Genomic DNA, 24,177 nt, shown 5'->3' on the forward strand with positions numbered 1-24,177 from the left:
CTAAACCGCTACTGGCACATGGAGGACCGTGACGAGTGCCAGAGCGCACTGAAACCCCGTTTACCTTCCTGCCACAGTGGTACCTATTTATCTACTTGCACTGGTGTGCTTTCGAACTGTTAGGTTGGCAGGAGCTGGGACAGAGCAATGGGAGCTCACTCCGTTGTGAGGATTCAAACCACTGACATTCTGATCACCAAGCCCAAGAGGCTCATTGGTTTAGATTTAATTTACAGCACCACCCACGCCCTATGCGCCTACTTGTGCAGGCAGGGCAATACATTTCCCCCATAGCTTTTGCACACTCTTTCAGACATAGATCCATACAAGTGAGCTGGGTAACGCTCAGATTTGCTGTGTGGGAAAGACGAGCGGGGACCACGCAACACAGTGACATGTTTAGGACTCTTTCATGTACAGGACTTGTCTCCTACATGGGTATGCTGTATAATCCCTTGAGCAGTTCGTCATGTGCAAAGCATATGCTCCTCCAGCAATCCCCATTTAAGGTGTGCATCAGTCCCAGCCCAATCTTCTGCACGGGACAGAAGATTATATGCCCATCTTCTGCACGGGGCAATAAATGAGCCTTTTTTCCTCCCCGGAGGGAAATCCACCAAACAAGCTAAGCAGAGGAAGAGGGAGGTTTCATTAGTATGCATGGCTAAGGGCTGAACTCCTTGTTTTAAGATGCTCAGGTCCTTTTATTATGAGCAGCCAAAATGTCACTAAGCATGAGCAAGCTTTAGGGTCCAGCAGAACTCTTCATTCGGAGAGGAACTGCAGCACAGTGGCGAGGGATTTGCTTTGCATGCAGAAAGTATCGGGTTCAATCCCTAGCATTGCTAGGCAGGGCAGGGAATTTCCCCTGCCTAAAACCCTGGGAAGCTGCTGCCAGTCGGTGTAGACAATACTAAGTTAGATGGACAATGGGTCTGATTCAGTATAAGGTAGCTTTTCCCATGCTTCCCATCAAGCTGGATTCTAAGCGGAGTTGCGGGGAGCAAAGAAACTGGCTTAGTATTGAAGCTATAATGTCCACACTGGTCATTTTTCCTGTATAGAACAAGGTTTATCAGACTTGGGTCACCCACTGTTTTTGGACTACAATTCCCATCATCCCTGACTACTGGTTCTGCGAATTAAGGATACTGGGAGTTGTAGTCCAACAAAGAGCTGGAGAACTAAGTTTGGGAAACCTTGGTATAGAAAGGGCATAGCCATGAACAACCACCCCAGAATTTACATCTACTCCCTCCCCATCCTGTGCAGTTTTGGGCCTTGGTCCACCCAATTCTGGTATTCCCCTCCTCCTCCTCCTCTTTCATTCCTTCCACCCTCTCCCCTCTTTCTCTCCCTCTCTTGTCTCCCTCCCACTTTCAAGGACGCAACCCCCCCCCCCAGGAACAAATAACCTGTTGACAACTGCATGCCAACCCTTTGACACCTTGTTCCAAGAAGCCTTCAGAGGATGTGTAAAAATATCTGAGGCTGAAAGGCGTGAGAGAGAGAGAGAGAGAGAGAGAGAGAGAGAGAGAGAGAGAAACATACCTGGAAATGGTAAATGAAAGCAGTTGCTAAGATGCACTTTGCTGAAAGGGACTCAGCTTACGGATAAACAAGAGGCATTCTTTCCGTGTAGAAATGCGTAAAGTTACAAGCAGTGCAGAGAGAAATCATTTGCTTCTCAAAATACCACGCATGATGTTTAGCATCTTCATCAAGCACAAAGGACCTTTTCTCCAGCCTGAGAGCCACATTCCAGCTGGGATAGCTCAGTCAGTAGTGCATATGAAATGGGCTTAAACTTTCGAACTGCTAGGTTGGCAAGAGCAGGGACTCAGCAACGGGAGCTCACCCTGCCGCGGGGATTCGAACTGCCGACCTTCAGATCGGCAAGCCCTAGGCTCTGTGGTTTAGACCACAGCTCCACCCGCATCCAGCCTTACCCAGCTAGTATTGTCATTCATTGTCCTTCCTGCCAGGTCTCCATAGGCTTCTGAATGGCAAACTCTGGTGCTGTTTGCCTGAAACAGCCTAGCAGGCCAAAGTTGGCCCATGGGCAGGTCGTTCCCCACCCACAATGTCATGGACTGACTGGACACAGAGGAGTGGTGAGAGGAACCAGTGGGGGAACCCCCAAAGGAGAAGGCTCAGAGCTTGGGGGTTGGTGGTGGGACAATGATGAGTGGTCAAAGGGAGAAGAGGGAGAAGCCTGGGAAGAGGAGGTGGTGTCGGAAGCTAAAGGGGTAACAGGGTTTAGTGAGAAGGGAGAGTCCGTGCCAGAGAGGCAGCAGGGTGGGAGGAGGAGGCCAAGAGGCAGAGATGAATCAGGCTGGTGAAGAAGCCAAGGTGTCTCCCCCTCCTGCTGCAACAAGCTTCCCAGCTCCCTGGTCCCCACAGGACCAGGAGAGGTATGAAACGTGAGGAGCAGAGGGAGACATGGGCGCAGTCTCAGATTGCTTGGGAAGGACCTGGGAGGGGAGGAGATTTAGGCTGCTCTGGGAATTCTGGGACCTTCAGCCTCCACAACTGCCTCATAGGGTCAAGACCTACCAAAGAAGAGTTGCTGTGCTCATTAGGCCGGGCATCCCTGAGCAGATCCCCTATTTCTTCCAGTAAAGAGTTCGTTTCACTTACTCTGTGTGATTTATTGCTGTCTCGCTCCTGACACCTGAGATAGAAAATGATTCTTTGTATATAGCAGACGTGGCTAATCTAGGGGGAAATAGGGTCATATGACATGCATCTGAGGTTTAATTCCATAGGCTGACCTGAACCAGCCTAGTAGTTAACTGCAGGACTCCATTTTATTTGGGATGCAAAGAGAATTTTGGAGTGGGGTGGGACCACTGTGAGTTTCCGGGGCTCCAGAAAACCTTGTTCAGGCAGTGGGGAGATTAGGAACCCTGCAGATAGGTACGTCTGTAAATGGGAGAACAGACCATGGGTAAGGTTACATCGCTGGGACGTGGGTGGCGCTGTGGGTTAAACCACAGAGCCTAGGACTTGCCGATCAGAAGGTTGGCAGTTCGAATCCCCGCGACGGGGTGAGCTCCCGTTGCTCGGTCCCTGCTCCTGCCAACCTAGCAGTTTGAAAGCACGTCAAAGTGCAAGTAGATAAATAGGTACCGCTCCAGCGGGAAGGTAAACGGCGTTTCCGTGCGCTGCTCTGGTTCGCCAGAAGCGGCTTAGTCATGCTGGCCACATGACCTGGAAGCTGTACGCCGGCTCCCTCGGCCAATAAAGCAAGATGAGCGCCGCAACCTCAGAGTCGGTCACGACTGGACCTAATGGTCAGGGGTCCCTTTACCTTAACCTAAGGTTACATTGTCGCCAGTGGTAAACAAAGCAGCAGAACGACATTGGTGGCGTTTGGCTTTGTCAGCATTGCGTGGGTGTGATATATGTGGCCACGGGGTGAGACCAAATCTCTCTCTCTCTCTTGTACAGATGGAGTTATAGTTGCACTTTGGTCTTCGGGGGACGGGGGTCTGAATTACACGGTGCACCTTTTAACATGGGAGGGCTGGGGGCTTCATTCATCTGCTTGCTCCGAAACTTCGGGGCCTCAGGGATGGGGCCGCAGTACAAGCTGTGATCAAAACCTACTGACAAAGAGAGAGAAGGGGGTGGGGTGGGGAGCGATGTGCAGTTTCGACAATGTACAAGGCCAGCTCGACATAAACCAGGGAGGGGATTTCACGCCAGCCCCCCTGCCATCGTGACATGGTCCAGCGACCAAATGCGAGAAAGGGAGGAAGCGAGGGAGGAGAAATGGGCTTTTAGTTCTCTGAACCTTAGCAAATCTTTTTTTCTGGGTGGGTGCGGGGGAGGCAATGCTGAACAGATAAAACCCCTTGCCGGGTCCCCCCCCCCCCGCCCCAACCCTCCCTGCATGCCTCTTGGAAAGAGATACTGTGCAGTCGCCGTATGGTTTTGGTTACGCCAGCCCGTAACTTTTATACAACATGTTAGAAAGTATTATAAAGTTTTATTTTTGTTGTTTTTGCAGAGTCTGGCACAAATTTCTCGGGGCGATTTGTTTGCTTTGCAGTTAACGGAAAGTGCGCGGTCGCTCTCTGGATTTACGCTACTTTCTGCCTCCCGTTCCCAGGGCGTTTGTAAAATAATAATAATAATAATAAAGGGCAGTTTTAGTGATGTTCCCGGGAATTTTGGGAAGGCCTTCTTGGAGTGGTGCTGTGCTCAGAACCTGACTGCTGTGACACACATGTAGGCATCTCTGGTTGTTGTTGGTTTTTTTTAAAAAAATGATATTTATTAGAAGTTTAAAAATTACAAAAAATAGAAAAAAGAAAAACAATAAAAAATTTAACAGAACATACCTTACAATACATAAAAAGAAAAACATAAAAAACAAATACAACAAAACAACAAAAAGAAACAAAAACACTAAAACACACATCCAATGTTCCATATCTTTACCTTTCATTTACTTGTTTCATCGGCCTCCTCACACCTCCCTTTTTTGTATTCTAGTTCAATTAACTATTTCAGCAAATTCTTTCCATCTTTCTCAATTTTTGTTCTATACTTTATCTTAACGGTCTAACCTTAATTTTTTTTCATTTTGGCCCATTATCAATCAGTTTTTACTTAATTCTTTATTACAATTCTGCTAAAACCATATACCTTCATTCCAGCATCCTTCTAACATTCATTAATTTTGCAATATTTTTGTAAATATACTTTTAATTTTTTCCAATCTTCTTCCACTGACTCTTCTCCCTGGTCTCGGATTCTGCCAGTCATTTCCGCCAGTTCCATGTAGTCCATCAGCTTCATCTGCCATTCTTCCCTGGTGGGTAGATCTTGTGTCTTCCAGGGCATCTCTGGTTTGTTGCCGTGGCAACAGGATGCTGGCCCAGTGATCTCTGGTCTCTCCTGTGGTGGTTGTTGGTTGTTCTCTGAGGAAAATAGGGACATTAATGATGATGATGATGATGATGATGATGATGATAATACCCCATCCATCTGACTGGGTTGCCCCAGCCACTCTGGCCAGACAGCAACATATAGAAAAACATAATAAAACATTAACCTTTTTAAAAAAAAACCTCCCCTACACAGTGCAGCATTCAGATGTCTTCTAAAGATTGTAGAGTTAATTATCCCCTTGGCTCAGGGGGTCACATAACTCCATACACTTCTCCTATGAAAATAGGGGTGTCCTAAGGCAGTGGTAGGGACGTGGGTGGCGCTGTGGGTTAAACCACAGAGCCTAGGGTTTGCCGATCAGAAGGTCAGTGGTTCGAATCCCCGCAACGGGGTGAGCTCCCGTTGCTCTGTCCCAGCTCCTGCCCACCTAGCAGTTCGAAAGCATGTCAAAGTGCAAGTAGATAAATAAGTACCGCTCTGGTGGGAAGGTAAACGGCGTTTCCGTGCGCTGCTCTGGTTCGCCAGAAGCGGCTTAGTCATGCTGGCCACATGACCCGGAAGCTGTACGCCTGCTCCCTTGGCCAATAAAGCGAGATGAGCGCCACAACCCCAGAGTCGGTCATGACTGGACCTAATGGTCAGGGGTCCCTTTACCTTTACCTTAAGGCAGTGGTGGCCAAATTTGGCCCTCCAGCTGTTTTGGGACTACAATTCCCATCATCCCTGACCACTGGTCCTGTTAGCTAGGGATGATGGGAGTTGTAGTCCAAAAACAGCTGGCGGGCCAAGTTTGGCCATCACTGTCCTAAGGGAAAGCGGGACATTCTGGGATCAAATCATAAACTGGGATGGCTTCTGTTAATCCGGGACCGTCCTTGGGAAATAGGGACTCTTGTAGGGTCTGGTGGTGGTGGTTGCCCCCTTCCCAGTATTTATATGTCCCTTTTCGTTGGAAAATATCACAGAGTAGCTTGCGAAGAAAATTGCATCAGATTAAATGCACTAATGCAACCTGGACGGCTTCGAAAGGGGATTCGAGAAATTCATGGAGGATGTGGCCATAGCAAGACATTTCGGCACCCGAAATGTAGAAGGAATGGGTGCCCCCAGGGACGCAGGAGTGAGTGAAGATCTGCTACTTCAGGAACAAGGGGAGGAATAAATGTCAACAACTAGATCTGCTGCCTCTGTGGATTCTGAGGCCATTGCCTCCCTTTGCCTCATGCAAGGGCTGGCCCTGAATATGGCTATGAACGGCTACTCTTCTTCATCTTCTTTGGCGATCCCTCGAAGCCGAGTAAGATTGTCTTCCATCAGCAGCTACGGGAGATCAGGAGATGCTGGTGATGTTCTTTCCAGTGCAGTGCAATAGCTTCTTTATCTTTTAGAAGTGTGGTACCGTCTGCTGAGTGTAGGGGGCATGTGCCATGATTTATTGGCTCATAGATGGTCTTTGTGGCTTTAAGGAAACTCTGTGCATCGTGAGTGTCGGCTACGTCCTGGATCTCTTGAGCTTTTCTTATCCACCTGGTGGCTACTAGCCACAAGAGCTGTGGTCTACCTGCACCCTGAGGAGGCAGTTTTTATCAGGACTGCAGCAAACAGGGTGAGGAGGCTTATTCCTTCCCGCTCTTGTGGCAGATTCACTCCAGATTATCTCCCATGCTGAAGTTACATTAGGGCAGGGGTCAGCAAACTTTTTCAGCAGGGGGGCAGTCCACCGTCCCTCAAACCATGTAGTGGGCCGGACTATATTTGGGGGGGGGGGGGAATGAACGAATTCCTATGCCCCACAAATAAGCCAGAGGTGCATTTTAAATAAAAGCACACATTCTACTCACGTAAAAACACCAGGCAGGCCTCACAAATAACCCAGAGATGCATTTTAAATAAAAGGACACATTCTACTCATGTAAAAACACGCTGGTTCCCAGATGTGTGCTTTTATTTAAAATGCATCTCTGGCTTATTTGTGGGGCATAGGAATTCCCGGACCGTCTGCGGGCCAGATTGAGAATGCGATTGGGCCACATCCGGCCCCTGGGCCTTAGTTTGCCTACCCCTGATTTAGGGGGAAGCTATCATTTGCAACAGCGGGAACTTTTTTTTTATCTTTAAACTAAGCCAAACTGCAGCCTAGAATGGGAAGGATGGATTTCATGCAGATGTGCACCCACTCAAAAAGTTGGAAACAGTTCAAAAATCGCTCTGGGGTGTGCAGCGAAGTGTGCAATTATGGACTGTTAGGTGCCTGTGACAACCAGACTAAAACATGTGCATAGTGTTTGGGGCAGGTTTTGCAGCCAAATTGCCATGTTCTGTTGAGGCTAGTTTTGGGGTTTCCAAGATCCCAGGATGGCCACAGATCATCAGAGGGCACCCACGCAGGCACACAAATAAACACGTGTACACACACAGGGTGTAGATTTCCTGCGTTGCAGGGGGTTGGTCTAGATGACCCTTGGGATCCCTTCAACTCTTATGACTCTATGATTCCTGTAGAGTCTACAAGACCCTCAGATGTAATTTGCTGCGTAAATCCTGCCTTTCAGGCAGCAGCGAGATATGAATGGAGGGAAACTCCCCCCAAAAGGACACACTTTAAAAATAAATAAATAGTAATAATAACAATGGCCAATAGGAAGAATTACTCCCTGCTCCAGAAGATTAAGCTGTTTCCCATTTATTTGTTTATTTAAAAATCAAACTTTTACATTAGCATCAAACTCTTTAATAAGAAACAAACAAACCATTACTAGTAAATAACATACTATATATGTATACACAAACCAAAACAAAATAGGAGCATCTAGCTTTCAATGGTGATAAATTACGATAATAAGTATAAAGTTTTTAAAAGCTGGGAAACGGAGGCAACATTTTCAGATTAGAATAGAATAGGAAAATCCAGTTACTAAAATAAATAATAATCTCACCTACTCCTAAACTTTTAAAAAATAAAAAATGTTATAACTAACCTAGCCCTCTCCCTCTTCATCTATGTTCCGCTGGCATTTAAAGACTTTCCTTTTAAAAAACAAACCTTTGATTCTTTTGCTGATTACTTTTATAAATGTTTAGCCCTGGTTCTGAGGGCTTCATTTTTTTAATGCTGCGTTTTAGCCTGCAAGCGGTGATGATCCAGTTTTAAGAAATGAGTTACTGTGAATTTTTTCTGTGTGTTTGATTTTACTTTGTTGGATACTTTCAACCTCAGAGAATTAGCAGAAGGGGTTCTGTGCCCGTCTCTATTGAGGATTTGTTTGTGGAGAGGTCATATGACAGTGATTTGAATGTGGGGTGTTTATGCACCTTCCTGTTAATTATTACACCATCCTACGCTTTTCAGTACATTTCCCCCATCAGTTTCCAAATACAACTTAAAAAAAAAAAAAACTGGATTTATTGCACCAGGGAGACAAGAGTGCTTTAATCCACTTTAACTGCAATAAAACCTATTATCCCATTTTGTGCATGCAAAAAAATACTGACAGGAAACCTTCTTCTCTGCCAGAGGCCCCCGGTTGGGTGGCAAATTTTATATTTTCTGGGTCCAGCGTGGCGGCTGCGTGTGTAAATGAAGCCATGGCAGCAGCGGCGTAGCGTGAGTTGTCAGCACCCGGGGCAACGCAAGTAATTTGCGCCCCCTAACCCGGGGCAAGGCACGTAATTTGCGCCCCCCCTAACCCCTAACCTGCGAGTTGCCGCTGGCGCTGCTGCCCAAACGACGCCGCTTGCCCGGAGGAGGAGGGGGGCAGAGAGGCGAGGAAAATGCAATGGCCCAGCAGCTGCAGCGGCAGCGGCGGAGGCGGGGCTGTGAGGAGGGGCTGCCTGGCGCGTCCTCCGCGGCGAGCGCTGAGAGCCGCTGCCTGCCGGGCGCCTTCAGCCCGGACGCGCGCACAGCTCGTCGGTTCCGCGAGACATGCGGCTCCGCTACAGCCTGCGCCCGAGGCTCTTCGGCGACTCCGGAGGCAGCGAGCGCGCCCCCTCCAGATGTTGCGCCCAGTGCGGCCTGCCCCGCTTGCACCCCCCACGCTACGCCACTGCATGGCAGACAGAGTTATGTGTTGGCCACACATGTATGCTATGGAAATAACAAAGATTTGTTGAGCTCCCTTTCTTTCCAATCCTGCCGTGTGTCGCAGAATCATTGGGAGCTGCCATACACTGAACCAGGGTGGCGCTGTGGGTTAAACCACAGAGCCTAGGACTTGTCGACCGGAAGGTTGCTGGTTCGAATCCCCGTAACGGGGTGAGCTCCCGTTGCTCTGTCCCTGCTCCTGCCAACCTAGCAGTTCAAAAGCACATTAAAGTGCAAGTAGATAAATAGGTACCGCTCCAGCGGGAAGGTAAACGGTGTTTCCGTGCGCTGCTCTGGTTCCCCAAAAGCGGCTTAGTCATGCTGGCCACATGACCCAGAAGCTGTCTGCAGACAAACGCCGGCTTCCTCGGCCAGTAAAGCGAGATAAGCGCCGCAACCCCAGAGTCGGCCACGACCAGTGGCGTAGCGTGGGTTCTCAGCACCCGGGGCAAGGCAAGTAATTTGTCCCCCCTAACCCGTGGATTTTAGCACTCGAGTCTCTTCCGCCCCCCCCAGATGTTGCGCCAGGTGCGGCAGGCCCCCCCTGCACCCCCCACGCTACGCCACTGCTCCCACCACAAGTCTTCAGGACAGCCATCCGAAGGCTGGCGCGGGGAGAAGGTCTCTCCGCCCCACCGCCAGCCTTCGGAGCATCCTTCCGAAGCCTGGCGGCGGGAGGAGGTCTCTCTGCCCCACCGCCAGGCTTCGGAGGAGTTCCGAGGACAGTGGGGAAGACGCGCTGCGCTTCCCCGCTGTCCCAGAGATTTCCCTATGGACTTTTGTCTTGCGAAGGGCCGGGCAAACGCGCCCCCCCCCAATGTTGCGCCCGGTGCGGCCGGCACCCCTGGCACCCCCCACGCTACGCCACTGGCCACGACTGGACCTAATGGTCAGGGGTCCCTTTACCTTTATATACTGAGCCAGAGAATTGGTCCATTTGGCTGAGCATCATTGGCACTGACTGGCAGCAGCTCTGCAATATCTCAGGCAGGCAGGATTTCCAGTCCTATATCTGGACATTTGTGGGGGATGATCCTGGGACCTCGCCCCCACCCCCATGGAAAGCAGATGCTCTACCTGTTGAGCTGCAGCCCTTTCCAGCTGTGCCACTGGGGCAAGCCCCTTCCTTCCCTTCTGGCAAGGAGAAGGACCCCCTCATCAAATGATACCCTACGAAGCATCTCTCCGCCCCTAGCGTTCCGCACTCCAAAGCACCCTCTCTCTTGATGTTCGATTGACTTTTGCTCCTTATCTGTTACGGCTCAGTTTCATCATGCAATCGCCTGCTGGTGCAACCTTCCGTCTCCTCCTCGGAGGGCATGATCACTGGGCTTAGAAATCGCAGCGATGTATGATTAAATCCAGCCTCAATACTCTTGGATTCCCTCTCCAGCCGGCTGCTTAAAATGACAAGAACCTTTCTCCCCACCCCCGAAGTCATATACAACAGGAAACTCAAGAGCTTTCTAACCAACGTCTGAAAACGGCAGGATTTCCCTTGTTATTTAATCCCTGCTTAATCAAGACTACATCTGAATGCCTTATGCACCTGTGTGCATTTATTCAGAGGTCATCTCTACCAGTGGATTGAATGGGATCTTCTCCTTCGCAAGGGGGCAGCCGAAATTGTGCTCAGTATACAGTATCTGCAAATGGTGATTCCTCGCATAGGCTTTGCTAAGAAGTTATCTGCGTCTCTGTGCATGTTTTTTTTGTGTGTGTGTGTTTGATGTATCTTTGTCCCCCCCCCCCTTGTTGTCCTGGTGTTTCCCTTCCTTCTTTTGTTTTCCTTTTTTTGGGTTGCAATTTTCAGTTATTTATTTTCTGTCTGTGTTTTGTGTCTTGTGTTTAACAGGTCCTCCCTTGCATTGTTCATCTGCTTCATCAACCCCTATTGAGCAAACCCCCTCCCCTCCCCCCTCCCCGCCAGCCAATGAGAGCCAGAGGAGGTTGCTAGGCAATGGGGTGGCCCAGCCAACTCCGGACTCTGACTCTGACGAAGAGTTTGCCCCCAATTCATTCTTAGTTAAAAGTGGCTCTGGGAACCTCTCCCTCCCTTCTATTGGTGAGTTCATTCTATCTACCTACTTAAATGTGTTACTGCTTTAAATATATACAGTATATATATATATATGTATGTATGTATTTGTTGGTTATTTTGTATTTGAAATGTTTGAGCAAGATGCATTGCCAAGCGTGCGTTACAATTGGGAACACTGCTTCTTTTGTTGCATCTTACTGTTTGAAGTTTTGCAAATGGATTTTTTTTTTGTGTGTGTGTGTGTGTGTTTTTGCAGGGGAGGTGGGTTGCGTGGCCGGGCTTGCTTTGCATTGCAGCTCAACTCTGCAACTTTTGCTGATTTCGGACCCCCCCACCCCCAACCCCCCATGGCTGAATGGTTAGGGGGTGGTTCGGCCTGGCCTGATCTCAAGTTGCATTTTTAGAGCTGCAGAAAGAATGTGTGGGTTGGGGTAAATTCCACGCGGCGTGCATCGGATGGAGATTTTGCAGCCAGGGTGGCAAAAACATTTGTCCTGCGTTACAGATTTCACTGACTTGAACGTTCAGCCCACCTCTCTCCCGGCAGTCTTCTCTGCAAGATTATTTGGGTTTAAATGTGTGTTTAAATATAACGAACTGGACCATTCGGTTAAATCCCATGCATTCTGTTTTGAATTTTGCTAAAGGTTTTGCCAGCAGAGGTGCTGGTAGGATGTGTTTCTTCTTGTTGTTTCCCCTGCTGAATTTTGGAGTCTCTGTTTCTGAATGAAAAATTAAAATGATACAGTATATCAGTACTGGGAGAGTCAAAGAAACCTTGGATCTTTTCACAACTTCAAGCAGATCCTTAGCTTTTGTTCCAGGAAAACGTGTCAACCGCATTTGTGTTTGTCCATGTGCTGTTTATTTTTGTGACCCATTTCATAAAATCAGGTGATATTTATGCTTTTCAGAAATACTGGTGGTGGTGTTTTTCTCCCCAGTCCGATTGGGTCCTAACAGATCAGGAGAGAGTGTCTTTTGACTTCAGAAACTGCAGGAGCCTTTTAAAAAGGGGGTGTGTGTTGTTTTTGCAGCTTCTGGCTGAGACAGCTGCAAGGAGTACCTTGTGAATTTGGAGGCTGTAAAAATAGCCACTTGTTCTACACGTGTCGGGTTTTTTGAAAAAAGTGAGTTGTTTGCGTGCATGGATGCTACTTTGAGTAAAATATTGGATTGGGTTGGGGAGAGGGAAAAAGAAATTCTTGGAGTTTGCAGGTTATATTAAGGTTATATTAGGCACAGCCAGCTTGGCTTTACACTTGGTTCCTAATCCCACATGTTCCATCTTTCATTCCAAATCTGTTATTCTGGTTTCATCCACCTTTGCCACCTGGTACCTGAATCTGTGATATGTTTCAGTGTACAGAGAATCCTGAAGTTCTACAGAATTTTTATTTTTTAATATGATTGGTGCAGTAGCCCCAAACTGGACAGGGCAAAATCTATGAAATGAGTATTAGCTTAATTAATACCTCGGCTATGTTCCCACCTCCAGTCAATGCAATTAAGAGCCTCTGCAAATACGTATGTCAACAGTTTTGTTTTAGGGGGTGGTTATTGATACATTTGCCAACTCTTGAAATTAAAAAGTTTCTGGGCAGAGTGCGAGAAAACATCTAAGTTGCACAGCTATTACATGTGCTCACAAGTCCCCAGCCACCAATCAATAGCATCATATCAGGTCTCCGCAGATCACGGCACAATCTAAGCTAGACAACTGCGCCATAAAAGCAAGAAGAAGACTTCATGTGTGCAGAGCAGGTAACTCAAGGAAGTAAGTCAAGCCAGGTCCTATACTGATCAAATGGCAGCCTTGGTTACTTCAATGCGCTTTGCGTGGGGCTACCCTGGGGCCTGGTGTAGAGGTTTCAGCTTGTGCAAAATGCCAGTGGCTAGGCAGTTTATATAGGGACATATACCACCCTGTAATGTGGGATGTGTGTGGCGCTGTGGGTTAAACCACAGAGCCTAGGACTTGCCGATCAGAAGGTCGGCGGTTCGAATCTCCGCTGCGGGGTGAGCTCCCGTTGCTCGGTCCCTGCTCCTGCCAACCTAGCAGTTCAAAAGCACATCAAAGTGCAAGTAGATAAATAGGTACCACTCTGGTGGGAAGGTAAATGGCGTTTCCGTGCACCGCTCTGGTTCGCCAGAAGTGGCTTACTCATGCTGGCCCCATGACCCGGAAGCTGTACGCCGGCTCCCTCGGCCAGTAAAGCGTGATGAGCGCCGCAACCCCAGAGTCATTCACGACTGGACCTAACGGTCAAGGGTCCCTTTACCTTTAGGCAGTTTATGGGGGACAAGCTATTGCCAGCATTTAACTCCAGTTCTCAGAAGTCTGTACTGGCAACTCGTATTTTAAAGCTCCCGGTTCTTGCATTAGGTTACAAGGCCCTTAACAATTTGGCCCCCAATTGCTGGCGTCTTTGGGGAGTCAATGTTTATGGCCCACCGTGACTCAGATGCACCTCTTGGACCCACCAGGAGTTGTTAGTTTAGTATTGGGGTCCCTATTATATGGAACTGCCTTCCAGTTGAAGTCAGAGAGGGCCCCCCCCCCCGAACTTCCGGCACCCTACTGAAGACTATTTCAGTGGGCATTTCAACTGATCTTATCGTTTGGTTTTTTTTTGTGTGTGTGTTTTTTAATAATATTTTATTAGCTTTTATCAATAGAAAAGTTGGGAAAAACAAGAAAAAACAAATACAAAACAAATACAAGATACAAAAATACAAAATACAAAAATACAAACATTAGACACAAAAAAGAAAAAGAAAAAAACACATATAAAAGAAAAAGAAAAATTCCCTCTTTCTTATCTCCACTTTAGTTGACTTATTTTCCTGACTTCCTCACATCTCCCATTTTTGTATCCCTTTTTAAATTTAGTTCAGCAAATTCATATTCTATTAATTTATCTATTATTAATCCCCTCATACTTTTTGCCTTGTTGCTAGAGCCCCTTCAATTCATTTCAATGTCATCAGCATTCAAAAATTTTACAGTGTTTCTGCAAATAAATTTTAAATTTCATCCAGTCTTCTTCCACCGACTCCTCTCCCTGGTCTCGGATTCTGCCAGTCATTTCCGCCATCTCCATGTAGTCTATTAGTTGCATCTGCCATTCTTCCAAGGTGGGTAGATCTTGTGTCTTCTTCAACTGATCTTATCGTTTTAACCAATTACATTTTTTTTGTCTCGTATCTTTGCAAATGGCTTCCCCCCCCCTAAAATGTTTAGAGGTACTCTCAAGGGTGAAGGAAGGCGTTGTGACACCCAGGGCGGGCGTCGCTACATAGGGCACATGTGCGGCGTCGCTACGCACGACGCGTGCACTGTACATAGTGACACCGCACATGCGCTGTATAGCGATTTGCCGCCGGCGGCGCTCCAGTGCCATACGGAAGGTGCCGGGATCCTCTGCTCACGGCTTTAGCGGCAACAGAGGAATCCCAGCATCATATGGACAGTGCTGGAGCGGCACCGGCGGCAAACTGCTATACAGTGCATGTGCGGTGTCACTATGTACAGTGCATGCATGCAACGCCGCACATGCGCTGTACTTAGTGGTTTGGCGCCGGCGCCAGGGTCCTCTGCTCGCGGCTGCAGCCATGAATGGAGGATCCACACCACAGGTGCGGTGATGCGATGGTTGCTCATACTGCCACGAGCCCCTGTGGGGTGACTTCTTGTCACCCCCGCAGACATGGAACCCGGGGCGCACCGCCCCATGCCCCCCCCCCATTGTGACGCCACTGGGTACTCTCACTTTGACTCAAGAAAATCACCGGGAAAGGAAATGAATTCACCATCAGATTCACAAAATGTTTAGGGGTATGCGTACCCCTGAGTTCCCCCCCCCCAAATAAAATCACTGCTTAGAGCAGTGGTTCCCAATTAGCTAAGTACTGCAGACCCCCTGTTTTTAAAATGCCAAGCCATGGACCCCCCTCCTTTTGAAATTCTTGATACCCTAATGGTAGTTTTTGTAATGTGAATGGTTTCATTCTACACCTGGCTTTCGACCACTTATGACTAACAGAAGATGCCTGGGTGCTAAGATGGCACCTGACGTCTTCACCATTTGGGGGTCATTGGATCTGGATATCACACACACACACACACACACACACACACACACACACACACACACCACCCTTTGGAATTCTACCAGCTATATTTTATCTGCACAATCGGAATGGATTTCTGGAACACAAATTGCTTTTTCTGTGCAGCCTGAACAGGAGCAGTCAGCATTAAGAAAAGGAGGTCGGAATAGGCCAATATATATGTGGACTGTCCCTGGATCAAATGACTTTTCTTCTTAAAGTTCTCAAAAGCTCTTGACCCAGCTCAAGGTTGTCATCTGAACTAGCCAGAGAATCAATCGCAGTCAGTCCATCCTTTGAAAAATAAGACTTGAGAGCCGCCTTGCCCTGAAATGGCAACTAGACATTCCATTTTGGTGACTGCAACCCTGGTTTAAGGAGCCATTTGGCACCTATCTTTTTATTTTTAAAAAATCAGTAGCCCCTACCACACAGGTTCTCAAAATCTTCCTGGCCTTTCCCACCCCCAGTATACATGGATGTGCACCATTCAACCTTTAAATTAGAAAAATACAGTGGTACCTCTGGTTATGAACTTAATTCATTCCGGAGGTCCGTTCTTAACCTGAAACTGTTACTAACCTGAGGTACCACTTATTTATACATTAATTGTTGGATCAGTTGGATACTTTCACATGGCTTTGTATGTTTTGCAGCATTTCATTCATTGTGACTTGATGTTATTTTTATTGATTATAGTTTAGTAATTCTTCATTGTAATGGGCCTTCTCGGTGGTGGCACCCGCCCTGTGGAACGCCCTCCCATCAGATGTCAAGGAAATAAACAACTATCTGACTTTTAGAAGACATCTGAAGGCAGCCCTGTTTAGGGAAGTTTTTAATGTTTGATGTTTTATTCTGTTTTTAATCTGTTGGGAGCTGTCCAGAATGGCTGCGGAAACCCAGCCGGATGGGCAGGGTATAAATAATAATAATTGATAATAGATAAGTGTTAACTGTTGAATTATTATTTGCTGATGTTTAATTTTACTGTTTACTATACTAATGGATTATTGAATATTGCTTTATTTGATATAAGTTGTTTGTTTTTCAGTTATTGTGTCTTTTTGTATAAGATCAGGGGGTTATTACAAGTGTGATCCTTGTTGCCTTTTTCTTGCTTTTGCAACTTGTAAACCTCTTTGTGCATAGAAAGTTGGTATACAAATTAAAAGTGAAACGGAATAAAATTAAAAGACTTGGGCTCTCCCCCGCCCAATACCCCTCTTTCCTAAGACCCAAGACAGCTAACTGAATCACATTTAATGTGATTATAAATAATCAAGGGAGATTATTTTCAAGGAGTGGGGGTCAAAACCTTAAGAAAACACAAGGAGTCGCAACAGCAGTAGCTCCGGGAGGATGGAGAAAATAAGCAGTACAGGGTTGTTTTTTTAAAAAAGAAAAGTGGCACAAAAGTTTATTTAAAAATAAATTAATCTTAGAAGCCTTCCAGATGTACAGTTTCCATATATGCAGTGTGTGTGTATGTGTGTTAAGGGGAGCATTGAGTTGTGTGGCCCCCTCCCCCCAAAACCACACATAACAATTTTATCAGGTGATCAGCTGACATTTGCATCCAGTTCTACAGTTTCCAAGCGCTTTTAACCATCCTTTTGTCAGAGAAAGGCACTAATTCTCTCTCTCCCTGATGCTCCTTACCCTGGGAGACCCCCTAAATAAGATTCTGATCAAGGGTGAAACCTAAACATACAAAGGGGAACAAACAAAAGGAAGTTAGGGTTTTTTGGAACTTAAAGGTTAGGTTACTGATGCCTCAGACTCCAATCCACAAAGCATTGGCCCCATTGACTAAGTGACTAGCTCAGCCTTCAACATTTGCAAAAAGGAAATGGGTTTGCTCTTGCCAGATTCACATCCTCAAGTCAATGAGCTCTAAGTAGGGAGATGGTCCTTGACAAAGAGGTGGCGAATTCCTCAAGGACTAGCCCTATCTGATAACCAGCAGTGAAATTGGCTTTCCCTGATGGAGTCTTCTGATATTTATGCGCACCCCAGTCCTAAACATTTGCAATAAATTAGAAGGGGAAGAAATGGAGGCAGTGAGAGATTTTACTTTTGGGGGCTCCATGGTCACTGCAGATGGTGACAGCAGTCACGAAATTAAAAGACGCCTGCTTCTTGGGAGAAAAGCAATGACAAACCTAGACAGCATCTTAAAAAGCAGAGACATCACCTTGCCGACAAAGGCCCGTATAGTTAAAGCTATGGTTTTCCCAGTAGTGATGTAATGGAAGTGAGAGCTGGACCATAAAGAAGGCTGATCTCCGAAGAATTGATGCTTTTGAATTATGGTGCCGGAGGAGACTCGTGAGAGTCCCATGGACTGCAAGAAGATCAAACCTCTCCATTCTGAAGGAAATCAGCCCTGAGTGCTCACTGGAAGGACAGATCCTGAAGCTGAGGCTCCAATACTTTGGCCACCTCATGAGAAGAGAAGACTCCCTGGAAAAGACCCTGATGTTGGGAAAGATGGAGGGCACAAGGAGAAGGGGGCGACAGAGGACGAGATGGTGGGACAGTGTTCTCGAAGCTACCAGCATGAGTTTGACCAAACTGCAGGAGGCAGTGGAAGACAGAAGTGCCTGGTGTGCTCTGGTCCAGGGGGTCACGAAGAGTCAGACACTGGCGTCACCATGCTGTGCCTGATCCCTTTTCACCTTTTGCTCTGCTAATTTTGCCTTCCCAGCTTTGCGCAAATAAGCCAATTGCCTTCTCTGTCCCTTTGGTAGACTGTGAAGGCTTGTACATTGATATGACAGTGTGGTGTAGTGGTTAGAGTGTTGGACTAGGACCTGGGGGACATGGGTTTGAATCCCCACTCAGCGGTGGAGCTCTGCAGGTGACCTTGGGCCAGTCGCTTTCTCTCAGCCTAATCTACCTCCCAGGGTTGTTATAGAATCGTAGAAGAAGATAATAAACTGTTTTTATACGTGACAATGACACCAAGAGTACTATTGTCACAGAAATGGAAACAAGAAGAATTACCGACGAAAGAAGAATGGCGGACAAAATTAATGGACTATGCTGAATTGGATAAGATGACAGGAAGGATCCGAAACCGGCAGGATCAGAGATTCTCAGAAGACTGGAGCAAATTTGTGAACTACTTGAACAGTAACTGTAATCAACAGATTACGCTAGTAGGACTACAATAAGTTTTGTAAGGAGGATTATGCGAAATATTGCTGAGAAAATTTATGAATAGGATTATTAGGTAAGCATTATTAAAAGCAATAGTGAAATTAATGAAATGCAGAATAAGTGATAAAGACTGGAAAATATTCAGATGTAGTTGATGGAATTCCAAAATATTGTATAAGATAAGAATATATGTTATATGATTTTTGGAAATTATATGAAAAACCTAATATATATATCATAGAATCATAGAATCATAGAGTTGGAATAGACCACAAGGGCCATCGAGTCCAACCCCCTGCCAAGCAGGAAACACCATCAGAGCACTCCTGACATATGGTTGTCAAGCCTCTGCTTAAAGACCTCCAAAGTAGGAGACTCCACCACACTCCTTGGCAGCAAATTCCACTGTCAAACAGCTCTTACTGTCAGGAAGTTCTTCCTAAGGTTTAGGTGGAATCTTCTTTCTTGTAGTTTGGATCCATTGCTCCGTGTCCGCTTCTCTGGAGCAGCAGAAAACAACCTTTCTCCCTCCTCTATGTGACATATATTTGAACATGGCTATCATATCACCCCTTAACCTCCTCTTCTCCAGGCTAAACATGCCCAGCTCCCTTAGCCGTTCCTCATCAATGGTTCCTCTTCATCCTGGAGAAGAGTGACTAGTATGTATAATTGTAGAAGAGTTGGAAGGGACCTTGAGGGTCATCTAGTCCAGGCTTCCTCAACCTTGGGCCTCCAGATGTTTTGAGACTACAGTTCCCATCATTCCTGGCCACTGGTCCTGCTAGCTAGGGATCATGGGAGTTGTAGGCAAAAAACATCTGGAGGCCCAAGGTTGAGGAAGCCTGAATTTTAGTCCAACCCCTTGCAATGCAGGGATCTCAGCTAAAGCATCCATGGCAGATGGCCTTCCAAACTTTGATTAAAATCCTCTAAGGAAGGAGAGACCACAACCTCTTGAGCGAGACCCATTCCACTGTCAAATAGCCCTTCCTGCCAGAAACTGTTAGCTTTAAGAAAAGTTATCCTAAATTGATTTTATCCACCCTTCCACCTGATGAACAAGCAAGCTGGCACATCAAAAGGAAGCTGCAGTTCTCTCAAGGAACAGAATTTATGGAGAGGAAGAATTGGGAATTATTCTCATAGCTCAGATATTGATAAGAGGAGCAAAGCGGTACCCAGACAGTACAAATAGTTATCTTCCTGAGCTGTTTCTGCTCCCTGCCCAGTTTCAAGTTTGGGGGTGGGGGCGTTTTAACATCACGAACAGTTATAATCAAAAGTCGGATGGTATAAATTTTCAGCATCTACCAGCTTGCCACACCGCTTTAGTCCATCAACAAAAATAAAAGCATGTTATGAGTATAAATTGGAGAAGGGGAGACGTTGGTCTCTTTGGAGAAAAGGTGGGATATGAATGTAATACAGTGGTACCTCGGGTTAAGAACTTAATTCGTTCCGGAGGTCCGTTCTTAACCTGAAACTGTTCTTCACCTGAAGCACCACTTTAGCTAATGGGGCCTCCGAAGTACTATTTCTGGGCTAGCGGAGTCTGTAACCTGAAGCATCTGTAACCCGAGGTACCACTGTACAGTGTTGTTGCTTCCATTAGGAAAACAGCTCACAACTGATCCATTTGCCTCCCACAGCATTTGCCAGTACAGTAAGTTCCCAGCAATGTGGCTGACCTTTAGGCCTTGCTCTGTTGGGCATCTTTTCATTTGTTTGCTTTTGTTTGTTCCTTGTGCTTGCAAGGCGAGATTGTGGATGTGGAAAGAAAGAGCCTGATAATAAAGGGAAGGACGCTGCAAAAAGAGCTTAGGTCTACTAGCAGAGTTGGCTCAGTCCTGGGTTCATATTTCACCTCAGAAATCATCTTGCAAATGGGGCCTTAGGCAGGCAACCTTAAAGGTAAAGGTAAAGGGACCCCTGACCATTAGGTCCAGTCGTGGCCGATTCTGGGGTTGCGGCGCTCATCTTGCTTTATTGGGCGAGGGATCCGGTGTACAGCTTCCGTGTCATGTGGCCAGCAGGACTAAGCCGCTTCTGGCAAACCAGAGCAGCGCACGGAAACGCCGTTTACCTTCCCGCCGGAGCGGTGCCTATTTATCTACTTGCACTTTGACGTGCTTTTGAACTGCTAGGTTGGCAGGAGCAGGGACCGAGCAACGGGAGCTCACCCCGTCGCGGGGATTCAAACCGCCAACCTTATGATCAGCAAGTCCTAGGCTCTGTGGTTTAACCCACAGCGCCACCCGCGTCCTTTCTTGCAAGTATAATTCTGGCCTACCATACAAGGCCAGTACAAGGATTTCTAAAGTCTCTTCAATAATATTAGCATTTTTTATTTTTTTAAAAAAGAGGTTGTGGAGTTCACATTCACATTCACATTCACAGTATGAGAGACTGGAGCTGTGTACTTGCCATGCATCTAAAACACACAGCTTTCCAAAAAGAACATTGGGAATTATAGTTTGTCCCTCATAGAGCTACAATTCCAAGCACCCAGGGTTTCTGTCATGATGATGTTGTTGTTGTTGGCCACATGACCCGGGAAAACTGCCTGCGGACAAACGCCGGCTCCCTCGGCCTGTAAAGCGAGATGAGCGCCACAACCGTAGAGTCGTTCGCGACTGGACTTAACTGTCAGGGGTCCTTTACCTTTACCTTTTAACACCTTAAAATGAAACAATGCTCAGTAATAAATAATAATAAAAAAATGCAACACTTACATAATCTAATAAAATAAATTAAAAGGCTTAGAAGAGTAGAGGCAGTGTAGAATCAATTTAAGAACAATAATCCAGGAAAAGCTTGCTGAAATTGTTGTTCATTACATATTTTTTTCCAGGCCGTTTACAGTTGCCGTTGTGCAGCAGGTTGAAACATATCCTTCGGTTGTATTCCTCTCTTAGGTTTATTCCCCAGTCTAGGGAACTCAGGGCAAACTTTATAATTCCCCAGCCATCTTTAGCCTCGCAACCACAGCCTTGTGGTAGCCTCACAGACAGGGACTGGTTCAAGGGCACCCAGTGAGTTTCAGGACTGGTAGAGAGGGATTTGAACCTGGCATTCTCTGATAAATATCATTTAAAAAAAAAGGAAGGTCTTGAACCTTCAAAAAAAAAAAAATGAACCTGGCATTCTCTGGTTCTAGGTTGACACCCTAACCCAGGGGTCAGCAAACTTTTTCAGCAGGGGGCCGGTCCACTGTCCCTCAGACCTTGTGGGGGGCCGGACTATATTTGGAGGGGGGAATGAACGAATTCCTATGCCCGACAAATAATGCAGAGATGCATTTTAAATAAAAGGACACATTCTACTCATGTAAAAACAAGCTGATTCCTGGACCTTCCGTGGGCTGGATTTAGAAGGCGATTGGGCCGGATCCAGCCCCCAGGCCTCAGTTTGCCTACCCATGCTCTAACCACTATACCACACTGCCTCTCAATATTAACCCTAACTGGAGATGCCAATGGGGACCGAGCCAGGAACCTTCTACTTGCATAAGATAAGATAGCGGCATCCTTAATATGTTTATGGCTGTGGGGAGGTTTCATTCATTTCAGGGGTTTGGACTAGATGACTCTTGGGAATCCCAACTTTACAATACTATAATTCTATGTCCAAGCAAGATCTATAGGGATGCAGGTGGCGCTGTGGGTTAAACCACTGAGCCTAGAACTTGCCGATCAGAAGGTCGGCGGTTCGAATCCCCGTGACGGGGTGAGCTCCCGTTGCTCGGTCCCTGCTCCTGCCCACCTAGCAGTTTGAAAGCATGTCAAAGTGCAAGTAGATAAATAGGTACTGCTCCAGCAGGAAGGTAAACAGCGTTTCCGTGAGCTGCTCTGGTTCGCCAGAAGCGGCTTAGTCATGCTGGCCACATGACCCGGAAGCTGTAGGCCGGCTCCATTGGCCAATAAAGTGTGATGAGCGCCGCAACCCCAGAGTTGGCCATGACTGGACCCTAATGGTCAGGGGCCCCTTTACCTTTAAGTAAGATCTATACACGGCTTGATTGCTAGTGGGGAGCTCTTGCAGTTTGCAAGAGAGAAAACGATGAAGCCATCACTAAAAAATAAAAATTGCAGCTGTATTGCAAAATGCACAGAAGGTTGAAACCGCAAGAAATCCAGTGAAAACTCCTGCAAACTTTCCAACAGCATTGCTGCTACTGGATAATTCCAACATGTATTTCGGTCTGGGATTTTGAGACACCTGGAAACTCTTATTTACTTCCTGTCCCACCTTGAGGGCATCGCTTGGCGTAAATCGAGGTGGTCCATGCATTCGTTTCCGATGTGCTGAAAACCTGGGACTTGGGATCCTGGCATCGTCGAGGTGTCCTTCTGATGTCAGCCCCCTAAGCATGTCAAGGTGTGCATGACTCGGTCCTCACTGGATTGCTAAGTGATAAAGTCCAGGCACAAAACGGCCTCTCTGCAGATCAAACAGCCAGTGCTGTCATTGGCACCTCGCCGCACCTCCAAACACAAGGCTCAAATTACAACCACTCTGGTTCTGTTTTTTATTTCATTTTTAAAATGTCCAGTGTTGATTTGTAGTGTAATTTCTCTCTCTCTCTGGTTCTTTATCCTTTTGTTTTGCTCGTCAGCCATATTGTACAGGAACCGGCCCAGAAAAGTAGCCAGAAAGTATTTTAGAGAAACAATAAAGTCTCCTTCAACTCAAGGAGTCATTGAGGTGATGTGAGGAGCAATACACATCCCTGTGTGAAGTCTTAACCAGCCTCCTCTGATTTCTGTGGGACCAGAATTCTTTTACAGGCCCTGACACAATTTCTCCCCTACTTACCACTTCCGACAACAGGGAGATGTGAATCCAGAAGAGATGGCTTTTGCAAAAAAATGAAATTCACTCCCTAGCTGCCTCTAACACACCTTCAGAATCAAAAGTGATGCATGCGGTCCTTCACCCTGTCCTTAACCTGATTAAAAACAAGTGTTGCTAATTTAATAATAATAATTTAATAATTTATTATTTATACCCCGCCCATCTGGCTGAGTTTCCCCAGCCACTCTGGGTGGCTTCCAATCAAGTGTTAAAAACAATACAGTATTAAATATTTAGAAGTTCCCTAAACAGGGCTGCCTTCAGATGTCTTCTAAAAGTCTCGTAGTTGTTTTTCTCTTTGACATCTGGTGGGAGGGCATTCCACAGGGCGGGTGCCACTACCGAGAAGGCCCTCTACCTGGTTCCCTGTAACCTGGCTTCTCGCAACGAGGGAACTTCCAGAAGGCTCTTGGAGCTGGACCTCAGTGTCCGGGCAGAAGGATGGGGGTGGAGACGCTCCTTCAGGTATACTGGACTAAGGCCGTTTAGGGCTTTAAAGGTCAGCACCAACACTTTGAATTGTGCTCGGAAACATACTGTGCTCGGAAACGTAATTAAAAAGAAAGGGCACTTTAGACATGCCCAGAGACACTTTGCCCTCTGGTACAATAACTGAGTCAATGAATTGTAGAGTTGGATGGGACCCCCTGGGGTCATCTAGTCCAACCCCCTGCAATGCTGGAATCTCAGCTCAAGCATCCATGACAGATGGCCAACCTCTGCTTAAAAACCTCCAAGGAAGGAGAGTCCGCAACCTCCCGAGGGAGACTGTTCATAGCTGTCAACTTTTCCCTTTTCTCGTGAGGAATCCTATTCAGAATAAGGGAATTTCCCTTTACAAAAGGGAACTGTTGACAGCTATGAGACTGTTCCTGTGACGAACAGCTCTTACTGTCAGAAGGTTCTCTGGAACTGGAGAAAAAAACCTTGTTCCATTTCCATGTGACAGCCCTTTAGATATTTGAAGATGACTATCAGATCTTCTCTCAGTTTCCTCTGCAGGGGGTTGAACTCGCTG

At 46.7% G+C, this 24,177-nt stretch overlaps 1 protein-coding gene across 16 annotated transcripts in view; it reads left to right on the forward strand.

Annotated features, from left to right (window-relative positions):
- The window catches only part of TENM4 (teneurin transmembrane protein 4), a 1,515,223-nt gene that overhangs the window by 1,204,616 nt on the left and 286,430 nt on the right, over positions 1–24,177 (forward strand). For 14 of the 16 annotated variants that reach the window (XM_083499088.1, XM_083499080.1, XM_083499085.1 and 11 more), the window contains one exon: positions 10,839–11,048. The exons of the other annotated variants lie outside the window; for them this stretch is intronic. In XM_083499088.1, the coding sequence (XP_083355214.1) occupies positions 10,839–11,048 (210 nt within the window). The remainder of the gene's footprint in view (positions 1–10,838; positions 11,049–24,177) is intronic. 16 annotated transcript variants of the gene reach the window in all.

The sequence above is a fragment of the Podarcis liolepis genome (assembly GCF_965112155.1).
Source record: "Podarcis liolepis genome assembly, chromosome: 4".
Lineage (NCBI taxonomy): Eukaryota > Metazoa > Chordata > Lepidosauria > Squamata > Lacertidae > Podarcis > Podarcis liolepis.